At 46.2% G+C, this 13,835-nt stretch overlaps 1 protein-coding gene and 2 pseudogenes across 1 annotated transcript; 2 read left to right on the top strand and 1 right to left on the bottom strand.

Moving 5' to 3' along the window:
* Positions 1-250: 250 nt before the first annotated feature.
* On the top strand, positions 251-3,954 carry LOC108177882 (high mobility group protein B1-like). The gene has a single exon (XM_089332267.1). The coding sequence runs from the start codon at positions 2,831-2,833 to the stop codon at positions 3,476-3,478; it is 648 nt and encodes a 215-aa protein (XP_089188393.1). The 5' UTR covers positions 251-2,830; the 3' UTR covers positions 3,479-3,954.
* On the top strand, positions 269-2,805 carry LOC149127174 (collagen alpha-4(VI) chain-like; annotated as a pseudogene).
* A 3,102-nt stretch (positions 3,955-7,056) lies between the features above and the next one.
* On the bottom strand, positions 7,057-9,591 carry LOC100340675 (NADH dehydrogenase [ubiquinone] flavoprotein 2, mitochondrial pseudogene; annotated as a pseudogene).
* Between the last annotated feature and the right edge of the window lie 4,244 nt (positions 9,592-13,835).

Genomic DNA, 13,835 nt, shown 5'->3' with positions numbered 1-13,835 from the left:
TTGCAACAGCCAGGGCTAGGCCAGGCTGAAGCCAGGAGCCAGGAGCTTCTTCCGGGTCTCTCATGTGGGTGCAGGGGCCCAAGCACTTGAGTCATCTTCTGCTGCTTTCCCAGGTGCATCAGCAGGGAGCTGGATTGGAAGTGAAGCAGCTGGGACTCAAACAGGTGCCCATATGGGATGCCAGTGCTGCAGGCCACAGCAACGGCCCCACAAGTGCCTTCAAGGGAGCACTGAGTGCTGAGGGAAGGTGGGTGGAGATTGGAATCAGATGCTCAGGCCAGATATCGTCTCTTCTTGCTATTGCGATTGGCCTAGGTTGCACTTATGTCAAAAGGCAGATAATCGCTTCTTTATGGATGGGTCTGGCAGCATCAACCCAGATTTGCTTAGGATGAAGGGGTTCATGAATGAAGTGATAAGGACATTCCAGCTGGGGCCTGTGGAGTAGCTAGGTTGGACTTAATCAGTATTCAGGCAGAATTAAAAGGCAGCTTCTCAGCCAGAAGCCCAGTGCAGCAGAGCTGAAGGTGGCCACTGATGCCACTGATCAGTGTGGCTGGAGAGGCCTTGACCAACAAGACCCAGGTCTTTGCGGACACCACCCCAATCAATGTCATCCGATACCTCCTCGTCATCACTGATGCTAAATCTGCAGACCCAGTGGCCGAGGCTGCAAAGAGATCGAGGCAGACGGGGGTCATCATGTACGCTCTTGGAGTGAGAGACGCCAGTGCTACTGAGCTTATGGGAATCGTTCAAGACAAGATGTTTGTCATCCATGAGTTTGATTCTTGAAGGTCATCCAACAAGAAGTGGTGCAGGACATCTGCTTTTTAGAGAGTAAGGATTTTTTTCCCCTCCAATCTCTCTTTCCACTAAGTGAGTCTGCTCTATTAAAATAGACCTCATTCTCTAAGTGTGGACTCACTGGTTCAACCCACACAAAGTGACCATGACCTAGAATGCATCGGGCTGGACAAATTTTATATCTTCGTCACACAGCTGTATCTTATTTTAAGCCTCCTGAGTGCTGGATTGCATCAAATTTACTTCATTGACTTCCTCTGTGGCTCCCTCTGAAAAGATTTCATGTTGTGGGTATGCCGGCCCAGCACGTCCCCGGCGACTTGTCATTGCTGGGTTTCCGATTCTGAATGGACATTCTGTGCTGCTCCTTTCCCTCCCCTGTCTGTAAGAATAGGAGAGCTGATGCTGTCTTCCCGATAGATGGTTCCGGATCCATCTCCCCAGAAGAGTTTGAAAAGATGAAGAGATTCCTGGAGAGGATGGTGAGCCAATCTGACATTGGCACTGATGAAATCTGGATTGGCCTTTTGCAGTTCAGCTCAAGCCCCCAGGAAGAATTCAGGCTCAACTAGTACTCCTCAAAGGCCAACCTGCCCAGGGCCACCTTGGGAGTTCGGTAGACCAGCAATGGCACCCGCACTGGAAAAGCCATGAATTTCACGCTGCCTCTTTTTTTTGACTGTGCTAGAGGATAGAGACTGGGTGTTCATCAGTATCTGATTGTGGTCACGGTCTGGGTTTCCCAAGATGATGCCATCATAGCAGCCAAGGCCCTCAGAGACAGGAGCATAGTAATTTCTCCCACTGGGGTGGGAGAAGCCAAAATGTCTCAGCTTCTGGCAACTACTACTGCTGAGGACACAGCGTGCGATAAAGAACAATTTGAATCCCTGCAGGTCTGCAACATACGAGGTGAGTGACGAAGGATTTAGTTGGTCCACAAGCCCATCGTCAGTGTCAGGGACCCTGCTGGCTCTCCCAATACAATGAAACTCTGATCTTTGTAGCTGAGCAGGGAGAAAGGGGAGAGAGAGCTCTGTAGAGCCTGAACTCCTTGGCTGGGGACCACCTTCCGCTAGGGATTCTTTTATAGTCTTCATTTTTTGGGGGAATTCTTTTAGTAACTCAGGGGCTGTCCCCACTCCAGAGGCCTGAGCCTTCCCAGAGCACTGGGCGATGAAGCCTTCGTAACTCTTCCTTTGATTCCATGTCACCTGCATGAGCCCAGACGGGAGTGTGTAAACACAGTGTCCTCACGGGTTGGGCATATGGAGGGGGAGCAGAAGCCAGGCATAACATCAGTCAGACGTCTCTTGTAGGGAGTAGGACATGCTGTCCTTTGCAGGCAGCTCTGTGTTGTTGCAGATCTGCTTCCAGCTTCCACGTGGCCAAGGTCAGCCTCAAGCCTGTTTGGCTCCTCAGGCTTGTCTCCAGAACAGCAAGGCCTGGAGGCAGGGCCTCCCCTTGACTCTCTCTCCCCAGAAACCTGCCCTCCAGGGGAATGGAGACCCAGAAGATGTTTTTGTGGAAGTCTCCACCCACCTAGGGAGATTCTGCAGCCCCCCTCCTGATCCTCAGAATAACTAACCTCCACAAGGGGCTTTTCTTCTTTGGTACTGACTGTTCATACAGCAAAGCATTGAAATCACCTTGTAACCCTAGGCTATAGGCATTTGCTTTTACAGATGAGGAAACCAACATACAACAAAACTGGGTATTTGACCCGAGTTAATAGCACAGTTGAGCTTTGAGCTTGAGGCAGCCTGGTCCTAGAACCTGGGTGGTGTTGCTCGTGGGGGTCTATGGACAGCAGTTCACCTCTCTGTTCTTTATTAACCGTGTGCCTGTTGCCAAGGTCCTGAAACCTGCCACCTTCTGTTGGGGAAATACAGGCTTTGGACTTGAAAACAATAGTTTTAGAGCCATTGCAGTACATTGAGCTCCATAGAGACAGCGCCGGGGCAAGTGAGAGCCGGACGGGCACTGGGCGACTCTGTGCCTCGCTGAGGAAAAATAACTAAACATGGGCAAAGGAGATCCTAAGAAGCCGAGAGGCAAAATGTCATCATATGCATTCTTTGTGCAAACTTGCCGGGAGGAGCATAAGAAGAAGCACCCAGATGCTTCTGTCAACTTCTCAGAGTTTTCTAAGAAGTGCTCAGAGAGGTGGAAGACCATGTCTGCTAAAGAGAAGGGAAAATTTGAAGACATGGCAAAGGCGGACAAGGCTCGTTATGAAAGAGAAATGAAAACCTATATCCCTCCTAAAGGGGAGACAAAAAAGAAGTTCAAGGATCCCAATGCGCCCAAGAGGCCTCCTTCGGCCTTTTTCTTGTTCTGTTCTGAGTATCGCCCCAAAATCAAAGGAGAGCATCCTGGCCTGTCCATTGGTGATGTTGCAAAGAAACTGGGAGAGATGTGGAATAACACTGCTGCAGATGACAAGCAGCCCTACGAGAAGAAGGCTGCCAAGCTGAAGGAAAAGTACGAGAAGGATATTGCTGCATACCGAGCTAAAGGAAAACCTGATGCAGCGAAAAAGGGAGTCGTCAAGGCTGAAAAGAGCAAGAAAAAGAAGGAAGAGGAGGAGGATGAAGAAGACGAAGAGGATGAGGAGGAAGAGGAAGACGAGGAAGATGAAGATGAAGAAGAAGATGATGATGATGAATAAGTTGGTTCTAGCGCAGTTTTTTTTCTTGTCTATAAAGCATTTAACCCCCCTGTACACAACTCACTCCTTTTAAAGAAAAAAAATTGAAATGTAAGGCTGTGTAAGATTTGTTTTTAAACTGTACAGTGTCTTTTTTTGTATAGTTAACACACTACCGAATGTGTCTTTAGATAGCCCTGTCCTGGTGGTATTTTCAATAGCCACTAACCTTGCCTGGTACAGTATGGGGGTTGTAAATTGGCATGGAAATTTAAAGCAGGTTCTTGTTGGTGCACAGCACAAATTAGTTATATATGGGGACGGTAGTTTTTTCATCTTCAGTTGTCTCTGATGCAGCTTATACGAAATAATTGTTGTTCTGTTAACTGAATACCACTCTGTAATTGCAAAAAAAAAAAAGTTGCAGCTGTTTTGTTGACATTCTGAATGCTTCTAAGTAAATACAATTTTTTTTATTAAAAAAAAAAAAAAGAAAACAATAGTTTTAAATGTCTGTTTATTTATTTATTTTTCTACTTGAAGCAGAGCAACAGAGTGAGGGAAGTAATGGAAGGGAGTGAGGGGGAAGAGAGAGAGGGAGAGAGAGAGAGAGAGAGCTTTTATATACCGATTCACTCCCCAAATGGCTGCACCGGCCAGGCTGAGCCAGGCTGAAGCCAGGAGCCAAGAGCTGCATCCAGGTCTCCCATGTGGGCCGTAGGGGCCCGGACTCACACGAGCCGTATCTGCTACTTCCCTCTATGCATTGGTAGGAAGCTGGATTGGAAGCAGAGGTACCTGACTAGAACTGTCACTCCATTATGGGATGTGCGCATCCTAAGCAGTACTACAACACCCATCCCAAGAGCTTTTGGCTTTTACAAAGCACTTTCTCATCTTTTATCTTACTCAGATCCTCACAACAAGTCAGAGATAGCAGCAGTGTATTTTAAAAATCCTCGCATCATTTAGGATGCAGTTCATCGACAAGCACAAGAAAACTCAGGCAAGAAGAGCACCTGTTATCCCATGTATCCAGGGCACTAAAGGCAGGGCAGGCTCCGGGAGGGGCACAATGCAGATTCCTACCTGGATCTTCCAGCACTGTCTCTAGTGTGTTACATGGTACACGTTCACTTCACTCACATCAACCCCATGTGAGGCAAATGGCTGCGATTTAATCCCATTTCTCCACGAGAGAAACACAGCTGGGGAGTGAGGGAGGCAGGGCTTGAACCCAGAGCAGTGTGGTATCAAAACCCAGGCACTAACCACTATGTATGCATGCGGGTGTCTGTGAGAAGCTGGGGCCTGATTGGCCGGGCTGTGTTTTGGAGGCTGAGAGTTAATTTTTGGAAGACCGGGATGAGTCCGTGCATCATATCAAACCTTTAAAGTCCAATTTTCTGTAACATTTAATTAATCTCTTTGCTCCCATGGTAAAGAATATTAGTGGGGCAGTGTTGTGGAGTAGTGGGTAAAGCCACCGCCTGCAGTGCTAGCATCCCAGATGAGCGCCAGTTTGAGTCCCTGCTGCTCCACTTCTGATCCAGCTCTCTGCTATGGCCTGGGAAAGCAGTGGAAGATGGCCCAAGTCCTTGGGCCCCTGCACTCAGGTGGGAGACCCAGAAGAGGCTCCTGGCTCCTGGCTTCCAATCAGCCCAGCTCCTGCCATTGTGGCCATTTAGGGACTGAACCAGTGGATGGAAGACTCTCTTTCTCTCTCTGCCTCTCTTTCTCTCTCTGTGTAACTCTGACTTTCAAATATATAAATCTTTAAAAAAAAGAGTATTAGTACTTTCCAGTACCCTTGGTAGATTCAGAAGTCATATGAAAAGAATGCAAGTTTGTAAATATTTTAAAAAATGAGCATGGATTATGAGATGTCCTGTGTTAAATAGTACAGGTTCTTCAGGAACTAAAGTCTTATTTTTTTGTGTATATTCAGGAGGGCATTGTCCTGAAGAGAACAGCTAGGATTCCAGCTTCTCTTTTCAGTTCATGGAATAAACAAGGACTTATATTTTATTTCTTTTTGTATTTTTTGAGTGTTGTGGATGAAATTAGTAGACACGTTACCAGTGGCTGGACCCTGATGAATTATAGAAGCACCATAAAGCTGAAAAAAGACCTTAGAGATCACCTGCCAGTGTCCGGCCCTCTCCATTTCCAGGGGATGAAGGCATCCCTTTCATTTGTCAGTTACAGAATAAAGGCAGCCAAAACCGCTCCTGGGGAAAATGCAAATTAGAAGGCTTGCATGATATACCACTTTGCACAAAGGGCAGTCAACAAATAAGAGTTACCTCTAGGGAAACTGTTTGTTATGAATTTGAATTAGAGATTTTTTTTTTCCCCAAGATGTATTTATTTGAAAGAGTTACAGAGAGAGAAGGAGAGACAGAGAAACGGAGAAATCTTCCATCCGCTGGCTCACTTCCCAAATGGCCCCAATGACTGGGGCTGGGCCAGGAACCAAGAGTCTCTTCCAGGTCTCCCACATGGATGCAGTGGCCCAGGACTTGGGTTATATTCCACTGCTTTCCCAGGCACATTAGCAGGGAGCTGGGATCAGAACTGGAGCATCCAGGACTCTAACCAGGGCCTCTATGGGATACTGGCATTGCAGGCGAGGGCTTTACCTGCCTCACCACCTGCCTGCCTTGATTAGTTACATTTTAGTTCACCCATCCAGACCCCAGCTCAGATGTACCTGTGACCAGCAACTTTTGCATCCTCAATAAAATTTTGTGGATGGTCTTACCGTGCACAACGGAAGCTGTGGAGATAGACTGAAGGCCCCTGAGCCTTCAAATTCTATTCACAGAACCTCCCCAGGAGGGCTGCAAATTTCTCAGGCAGAACAAACAGCAAGCTGGGAGTGAGTTTTAGTCCTGATGTTTTCTAGTATGCTCCTGCACCCAGAGCCAGGCGTGTGCATGGGGAGGTGAATGAGAAGGAACACTGGCAAGGGAGAAGGAAATAGTGGCATAATCCAAAATGTGCGTGGAAAATGATATGAACAGGTAAGTTTATTTTGATGTAACAATTTTGAAATCCATGCTTTGTTTTTTCATAATATGCATGTCCACAAATTTTTCAACAACTCCCTTGTAGGCACAGATTTCAAAATTCATGTGCACCAGAATTAGCTTATTTTTACTTTTTTTTTTTTTTTTTTTTTTTTGACGGGCAGAGTGGACAGTGAGAGAGAGAGACAGGGAGAAAGGTCTTCCTTTTGCCATTGGTTCACCCTCCAGTGGCTGCCGCGGCCAGCGCACTGCGCTGATCCGAAGGCAGGAGCCAGGTGCTTTTCCTGGTCTCCCATGGGGTGCAGGGCCCAAGGACTTGGGCCATCCTCCACTGCACTCCCTGGCCACAGCAGAGAGCTGGCCTGGAAGAGGGGCAACCGGGACAGAATCCAGCGCCCCGACCGGGACTAGAACCCGGGTGTGCCAGCACTGCAAGGCGGAGGATTAGCCTATTGAGCCATGGCTCCGGCCCTTATTTTTACTTTCATTTTCCACAATCTATTTTTTTTTTTGAGACAGAAGGTTCATATTTATTTCTCTAGGTGCATATTTACAGATGAATGTAGATTATAGACCTGCTGGCACACCAAAGCCAGGTCTTTTGGGTGGTTCAGTCGGAGAGCTAAGACCTCCAGCTGGCTCACAAGAGAGGCATCCACGCCTTGGTGCAGGTTTTGGAATTTTGCCAGCCTTCAGCTCATCAATAATTTCTTCCATATCCTTAGAAGGCAGATCCTCCTAATAGCTGGTGTTAATCTGAACCACTGGTGTGTTGACCCAGGGCCCTGGACACTCCAGTTCTATGAGAGCCAAGAGTTTGTCAGGTGGTTTCCCCAACTTTTGTCCAAGCTTTTTCTGAATGGCTTCCAGCTTGCTGTCAGAGTTTCCATGCGTGCAAGGGGCAGGAGTGCAGACCTGAATGGGGTACTTCCAATCAGCTTTTGATTAGACATTGCATAAAGCATTGCAACTGCCTATACTCTCATTGGAGGTTCGGTAAAACTTCCACAGTCTCCTTCCCAGCAGGGGTAGGCAGCTACTCATTCTGCTTCTGGGCTGAATCCAGGACTGGAAGCACGGCTGCTGCTTTATGCCCTTCTAGGTTTCTCTTTTTACAATTGCCTCTGTCCTCTTAGAGTTTTCTGACGTGGAGTCAAATGGAGTAGCTGGGTTATTCTCAGGAGTGCCTCTGCAAACACAAACAGCTCCTCCAGCTCCATTTTTAAAACATTTATTTTATTTTATTAAAGATTATTTATTTGAAAGGCAGAGAGAGAGAGAGAGAGAGAGAAACGGAGATGTCTTTCATCTGCTGGTTCACTTCCCAAATGGCTACAACGGCCGGAGCTGCACTGATCCGAAGCCAGAAGCCATGAACCTCTTCCAGGTCTCCCATGTGGGTGCAGGGGCCCAAGGACTTGGGCATTCTTCCACTGCTTTCCCAGGCCATAGCAGAAAGCTGGATCAGAAGTGGAGCAGGGGCTGGCGCTGTGGCATAGTAGGTAGAGCCGCCACCCATGATGCCAGCATCCCATATGGGTGCTGGTTCGAGACCTGGCTGCTCCACTTCTGATCCAACTCTCTGCTGTGGCCTGGGAAAGCAGTAGAGGATGACCCAAGTTGGGCCCCTGCACCCACATGGGAAGACCCAGAGGAAGCTCCTGGCTCCTGGCTTCGGATCAGCGCAGCTCTGGCTATTGTGGCCAATTGGGGAGTGAACCAGCAGATGGAAGACCTTTCTGTCAATCTCTCTCTGCCTTTCCTTCTCTCTCTGTGTAACTGACTTTCAAATAAATAAATCTTAAAAAAAGAAAAGAAATGGAGCAGCTGGGAATCCAATTGGCGTCCATATGGGATGCTGGCGCTGCAGGCAGCAGCTTTACTCGCTATGCCACAGTGCCAGACCCCCTCCAGCTCCATTTTGCACAGCTGTCCAGATTCCTTATATGTTTTCTGCACTGGGCACTGAGAGCTATGGAGAATAGGGTGGGCCAAACTGCCAGATTCTTTGTTTCCTAACCATTTTTTAAAAAATATTTCATTTATTTACTTGAGAGGTAGAGTTATAGACAGAGAGGGAGAGTTGGAGAGAAAGGTCCTTCATCTGGTGGTTCACTCCCCAAATGGCCATAATGGCCGAAGTTGGGTCTATTGGAAGTTACGAGCCAGGAGCTTCTTCCAGATATCCCACGTGGGATTCAGGGGCCCAAGTACTTGGACCATCTTCTGCTGCTTTCCAAGGCCACAGCAGAGAGCTGGATGGGAAGTGGTGCAGCTGGGACTCTATCCAGCGCCCATATGGGATGTGGGTGCTGTAGGCAGAAGCTTAGTCCACTACACCACAGCCTTGGCCCAGAGCCATGTTTAAAATTAAACATTTTTATGAGTTAAAGGAAACACATTTTAATTGTAGAAAATGTATTAAAAGCACATAACAGAAAATAGTATCCCCCTTTCACCCCGCCGCAACACACAAACCCCTCCACATTTTGATATTTTTGAGTATATAAAGATGGACACCATAAGGCAACTTTTGGAAGATAGTGTTATAGCAACAGGTTAATCAGACTCAATTTTTTTTTTTTTAAAGGGGGCAGGTAGGTTGATTCAAAAATGAACGTGTAACAAAGTAAGGAATGTAACAAAGTAAGGAATGAATAGGTGAGAAGGGACTGGGTTGAAAGGCGGCACACCCCAAACCTCACTGTGGCGTTTTTGAGAAATGTACAGTTCCTAGCATCTTCTTTCTCCATCCCTTTCCTGCTCCTTTCCTCCCTCCCCTTCGCTGCCGCACTCCCCGGGAACTGCAGGTGCTTCTGCCTGGACACTGGGGTGGAGAGGCTGAAGACGACATCAGAGCTCCTCCACAGCTGGCGTGAGCACCTGTGTGCTCTGGGGCCCACTTGCTGGCCGTGGGCTCTGCAGGGAGGCCACCGGCTGATGCCTGGTCCCCTTCTGCAAGGCTGGACGGTGTTTGAGGGTTCCTTGCTCCAAGGGCTGCTCAGACTGAGACAGGTGTCCAGCCACCAGCATGATGCCCATCCTGCTGGGCGGATGTGTCCCGCTCCAAGGGCGCAGGGCCTGCTCGGAACAGGTGGGCATCCCGTGTAGAAAAGTTGTTCAGCTGTGTGTGAAGGCTCTGGCCGGTCCCATGTTGCTAAAGCCAACTCAGGGTGAATACAAGCAACTGACCTGCGCACGCTCCCTCCACCCTTCTTCCTGCTTGCTGGGGTATAGCCAGCATAGCCTGCTGGGGGTGGTGGTTTCCACTGGTTAATGATGCGCTTGTTCTTGGCTGAATTCACGCCATAAATTGCCACTGGAGGTTTCAATTAATGTAACTTTTCTGGAAGGGATTTGGGAGCACGTGACGAGAGACTGTACACTTTTGTAAACATTGCCAATAATTTATTTTTAAAGAATAATTAAGGATATCTACACAAATTTGAACCACAAGATTGTCAGCAGTCTCCTTACAGTAACAAAACAGCTGCTTTGCATGCATGCGCCAAGAATTTAGTCTTCAAAAATATTAACATTAATATCTGTTCTAGAATTCAACAGACAGTGACTCTAGGCAAATTTTCAAAGTATCTCCTGTCCCTTTGTTCTCTGCTTTATGACCAAATCCACATAGTCTCTTAATACTCACATGAATAGGATAGGCTAGGTTATCCTGCAATGGCAAACATATTCCAATCTTCAGTGACTGCTTGTAATTCAAGGACCCAAGCTGATGGAGGGTCTATCTTGACAGGTGCTTTTGAAATTGCTGTGGTGTGTGAGAGGAACTGGGCAAATTGTGCACTGCCCTGAAATTTTCTCCTGGAGAGTGGCATGTGTCACTTTTGCTCACATTTTATTGGCCACAGGAAGCCATATGGCCACTAATAATTTCATAGGACAAGTGGTATTCTATAGATAAGGAAGTGAAGCTCAGGGAGAGTTGATAACTTTCTTTTTTTTTCTTTCTTTCTTTTTTTTTTTTTTTTGACAGGCAGAGTAGACAGTGAGAGAGACAGAGAGAAAGGTCTTCCTTTGCCATTGGTTCACCCTCCAATGGCCGCCGCGGCCGGCGCGCTGCAGCCAGCGCACTGCGCTGATCCGAAAGCAGGAGCCAGGTGCTTCTCCTGGTCTCCCATGGGGTGCAGGGCCCAAGCACTTGGGCCATCCTCCACTGCACTCCCTGGCCACAGCAGAGAGCTGGCCTGGAAGAGGGGCAACCGGGACAGAATCCGGCGCCCTGACCGGGACTAGAACCCGGTGTGCCGCCGCAAGGCGGAGGATTAGCCTAGTGAGCCAAGGCGCCGGCCCAATAACTTTCATAAACAAGTACAATTCTATCAAATACACCAAAAGAGAGGAACCACAATATTTGGGGGCAGCCATAGTCTCTAAGAGTAAGCCATAACTTCAGTGAGAGGTTCAGGGAGATATGGGTTGACACAACAAGGGCTGAAAACCAGCTAGGCAATTTAGAAATATGAAGACTATCAGAGAGCTAGGAGAATCCTCTGTGATTCTATTACTTGACTTTCAGTTGATCAGAATGAAAGGTATCAGATTAATTCTTCAAGAAGGCATGCTAGGAATTAGCATTATTTTTAATGTATTTTTAAAAATTCACACGTGGTGATTGTACCTATTTCTAGGGCACAGTATGGCAATTTAATGCATGTATGCAATGGGCAATGATCAGATCATTATAACTGGCATACCTGTCACCTCAGGCATTTATCATTGGAAGCATTCAAAATCCTCCCTACTTGCTGTTTTGAAATTTCAATTGATCGTTATCATCCGCAGTTATCTTACTGTGTTGCAGAATATAGAAGTTGTTGCCCTATCTGCTCCACCCCAGTACTGATAACCATTCTTCCCCCATCCTTCCTCCCCGCCTAGTATCCACTCTCCCATTTTCTAGATCGATTTTTAGCTGCCACATGGGAGTGAGAGCAGCAGTATTTGTCTCTGTGTGCCTCCCTTATTTCACTTAACCTAGTATCTCCCAAATCTCTCCATGTTGCTGCAGATGACACCACTTCATTCTGTTTTTACAGAAGAATACTCAGTTGTGCTTAAATATCACATTTCTTTACTCATCCACCTATGGACAGCTAGGTTGAGTCCATAGTTCGACCATTGTGAATAGCATAGCAATAAACATATGAATAACAGATGTCTCTTTGACCTACTGATTTCACTTCCTTTGGATACACACCCACCCAGTAATGGGATTGCTGCATTATATGGGAGTCCTATTTCTAGTTTCTTGGGGAATCTCCATTCTGCTCTCCATAATAGCTGTACTCATTTGCATTCCGGCCAACAGTGTATAGATGTTGCTTTTTCTCTACATTCTTGCCAATATTTGTTATTTTTTGTCTTTCTGATAATAGCCACCCTAACCAGGATAAGGTGACTTCTCACTGTAGTTTTGATTTGAATTTCTCTGATGGCTAGTGATGCTGAGCATTTTTTTTGTATACTTCCTTTTTTTTTTTAAAAAAAATTTATTCATTTGAAAGTCCGAGTTACACAGAGAGAGCAGAGGAAGGGAGAGAGAGAGAGAGAGAGAGAGAGAGAGAGAGAGAGAGGTCTTCCATCCAATGGTTCACTCCCCAAATGGCCTCAAAGGCTGGAGCTGTGCTGATCTGAAGCCAGGAGCCAGGAGCCTCCTTTGGGTCTTCCCAGGCGGGTACAGGGGCCCAAGGACTTGGGCCATTTTCTGCTGCTTTCCTAGGCCATAGCAGAGAGCTGGATCGGAAGTGGAGCAGCCGGGACTCGAACTGATGTCCATATGTGATGCCAGCACTGCAGGCAGAAGCATAACCCACTATGCCACAGCGCTGGCCACTTGTATACTTCTTGGCCATTTGTAAATTCTCCTTTGGAATGGCTATGAAGGTCCTTTGTCCATTTTTAAATTGAAATATTATCTTTGCTAAGTTTCCTGAATTCCTTATGTATTGTGGAGATCAGCCCCTTGTGAGATGTTAAGTTTGCAGATGATTCCTCCCATTCTGGGGCTGTGTCTTCAGTGTGCTGATGGTGCAGGAGCGTTTTAGTTTGCTGTGGTCCCATTTCCCAGTTTTCGCTTTTGTTGCCTTTGCTCTGGGCATCATATATGAAAAAAATCTTTGCTTGACCAATATCCTAGAGTGTTTCCTCTATATTTTCATCTAGTAGTTGCCTAGTTTTGTGTCTGACATGTAAGTCTTTGATCAATTTTGCATTGATTTGTGTGTATGGTTACAGATAGGGGTCTAGTGTATTTCTTATTTCTAGTTTATATCCTTCCTATGGATGTCCTGCTTCCTCCGCACCATTTGTTAGAGAGACTCTCCCTTTGCCAGTGTGCATGGCTGCTGTCTTTCTAGAAAATCAGTTGGCTGTAAATAGTTGAAATTACTTCTGGTTTCTCTATTCTGTTCCCCTGGTTTATGTGTCTGTTTTTATGCCAATACCATTTTGGGTTATTATAGCTTAAAATATGTTTTGAAGTCTGATGTTGTAATGCCTCCTGCTTTGTTCTTCTGGCTCAGGGTTGCTTTGGTTATCTCAGGTCTTGTGGTTTTATATGAATTTTTTGATTGTGTTTCTATTTATGTGAAGAATGTCATTGGTATTTTGGTAAGAATTGCATTGAATTTGCTTTGGGTGTTATGGACATTTTAACAACATTAATTTTTCCTGTCTATGAACACCAATATCTTCCCATTCTTTTTGTCTCCTCTTCAACTCACTCAATGTTTTATAATTTTCATTGTAGAGATCATTTACTTCCTTAGTTGAATTTGTCCCTAAATATTTAATTTTTGGTAGTTTTTGTGAGTGAAATTTCTTTCTCAGCAATTCCATCAGCGTTCTATAAATAAGCTGTTGAGCTTTCGCATTTGGTTTTTGTGTCCTACACTTTACTGAATTCATTTCTGAGTTTAACAGTTTTATGGTGAGTCTCTAGGTTTTTTCCTGTATATAAAATCATGCCATCTCTGAATTAGTTTTTAAGAAAACATTCATTTGAGACATGGTAAGTGAAGAAGATAAGACAAGTGAAGAATGGTGGTTTGGGGATGAGTTTCTGGGCTGAGACATAGACAGCCCACTCCAAAGGTCCACAGGTAAATCTGGCACCTGTTGATATTTTGAAGGGTTGTCTGGTCTCCTCATCATTGGCCTGGAAGGTGTGAATAAGTTGGAGCAGCGTCAGGAGCTGGGATTTGGCAGAGGATTTGCATATTGGCAACCCCGGAGCATCACACTGCCTCCCGAGAGTGTCTTACTGAGGCAACTTGTAAGTACTTAAAAAAAAGCAACTTCCCAGGGTCCTCATCATTATAATC

This window comes from Oryctolagus cuniculus, chromosome 4 (assembly GCF_051225735.1).
Source record: "Oryctolagus cuniculus isolate XC-2025 breed Fujian yellow rabbit chromosome 4, ASM5122573v1, whole genome shotgun sequence".
Lineage (NCBI taxonomy): Eukaryota > Metazoa > Chordata > Mammalia > Lagomorpha > Leporidae > Oryctolagus > Oryctolagus cuniculus.
The sequence above is the reverse complement of the archived record's forward strand: the minus strand, read 5'-3'. Positions and strand labels throughout refer to the sequence as shown.

Excerpts from the sequence above, each read along its gene's own strand:
- LOC108177882 (XM_089332267.1), top strand. The coding sequence starts at position 2,831 with ATGGGCAAAGGAGATCCTAAGAAGCCGAGAGGCAAAATGTCATCATAT.